General features: G+C 54.2%; 1 protein-coding gene across 1 annotated transcript; it reads left to right on the top strand.

The window, feature by feature from the left end:
• Window positions 1-1,291, top strand: LOC118411784 (somatostatin receptor type 2-like). The gene has a single exon (XM_035814271.1). It carries the CDS (start codon window positions 122-124, stop codon window positions 1,289-1,291), a length of 1,170 nt encoding a protein of 389 aa, XP_035670164.1. The 5' UTR covers window positions 1-121.
• Window positions 1,292-1,508: the final 217 nt, after the last annotated feature.

Genomic DNA, 1,508 nt, shown 5'->3' with positions numbered 1-1,508 from the left:
TCCCCTTTACCGGACAGTGGCTGGGACCTGTTGGACGGTGTTTCTGCGCACTGCCTGCAGTGAGTTCTACCGTCTGGCGCCCCCGACACACTAGCTAAGCATCAAAGAACGAATAGTCGCAATGGCCGATGCCGGACACTCTTACGGTATGATGGTGGGGAACGGGAGCTCTGTGAATGGGACGGACGGCACGGTAGATACGCTGCTGCTCGCATCGGACATCATCACGAAAATCGTCGCGCCCACGGTGTACAGCGTGGAGAGTGTGGCTGCGCTCCTGGGGAACGCGTTGGTGATCTACATGTTGCTGGGATTCACCAAGATGAAAGACGCTACGCACTACTACATTCTGAACTTGGCCGTGGCTGACGCGCTCTTCATGCTCGGGGTGCCCTTCATCACAGTCTCCTCCGCCATGGAGGGGTGGCCGTTCGGCAACGCCATGTGCAAGATCGTCCAGTCCATGGACGCCATGAACATGTTTAACAGTGTGTTCAGTCTGGCCGTGTTGAGCGTGGACCGCTACCTGGCCATCGTCCGTGCCACTAGCCACCCCCATCTCCGCCAGCCGAAGGTAGCGGTCGCCGTCAGCCTGTCCGTGTGGGCTGCGTCCATCCTGCTGAGTATCCCCGTCATGACGGCCAGCGACACCGTCACGTTGGAAGATGGCACCGACATCTGCATCCTCAACTGGCCTGCCAACGAGGCTATGTACTGGCACAAAGTCCTGACGAGCTACACCTTCGTAGTCGGCTTCATCATCCCGTTCACTGTGATCAGCGTGTCCTACCTGCTGGTCGTCCGGCATCTGAAACTCACCACGTCGGAACATGAAGCAGTGGCCCGGGTCTCGGCCGGGATGCGGACCAAAGTGACCAAAACGGTCACCGCCATGACCGTGACGTTCGCAGCCTGCTGGCTGCCTTTCCACATGTGCCAGATGATCCTTCTGGCCACAGAGCAACAAGTGACACTATGGACGCTAGTCGTGTTTCACCTGGCGGTGTTCATGTCGTACGCGAACAGTTGCATCAACCCCATCCTCTACGTCTTCATGAGCCAGAAGTTTCGCAAGAGTTTTCGGGCCGCGCTTCGTCTCAGCTGGAGAGGGAACGCCGACCGCCGGGGCGCGAGACAGAGGTTACCGTACGTCCACCAGGGGGACGGCATCACGCCCAGCCGGCTGGACATGAACGGGATCTTCGAGGAAGAAAAACGTGAGGTAAACCTTGCAATACTCTCCAACTCAGTCCCCCGCGGAGATGTATACCTACGTGAAACTATGGTTTAGAATATTGGATACAAATAAATCTGAAAACACGTCTTTAAAAGTCGTCAATACTGTTCTGCCTACTTTTAGATGTTTGTTTATTTCTTTTACAATCTTAATACAATCACAGAGACGAGGGACTTCATGAACACAGGACAATGGGAAAATATTTAACCCTTGATGTTTGTTATTATCATTATTTAGGATGTGGTTTTAAGAAATGCATATGGTTGGATCA

Source organism: Branchiostoma floridae, chromosome 3 (genome assembly GCF_000003815.2).
Source record: "Branchiostoma floridae strain S238N-H82 chromosome 3, Bfl_VNyyK, whole genome shotgun sequence".
Taxonomy (NCBI): Eukaryota; Metazoa; Chordata; class Leptocardii; order Amphioxiformes; family Branchiostomatidae; genus Branchiostoma; species Branchiostoma floridae.
Note: the sequence above shows the minus strand (reverse complement) of the source record. Positions and strands in the feature narration are given on the sequence as shown.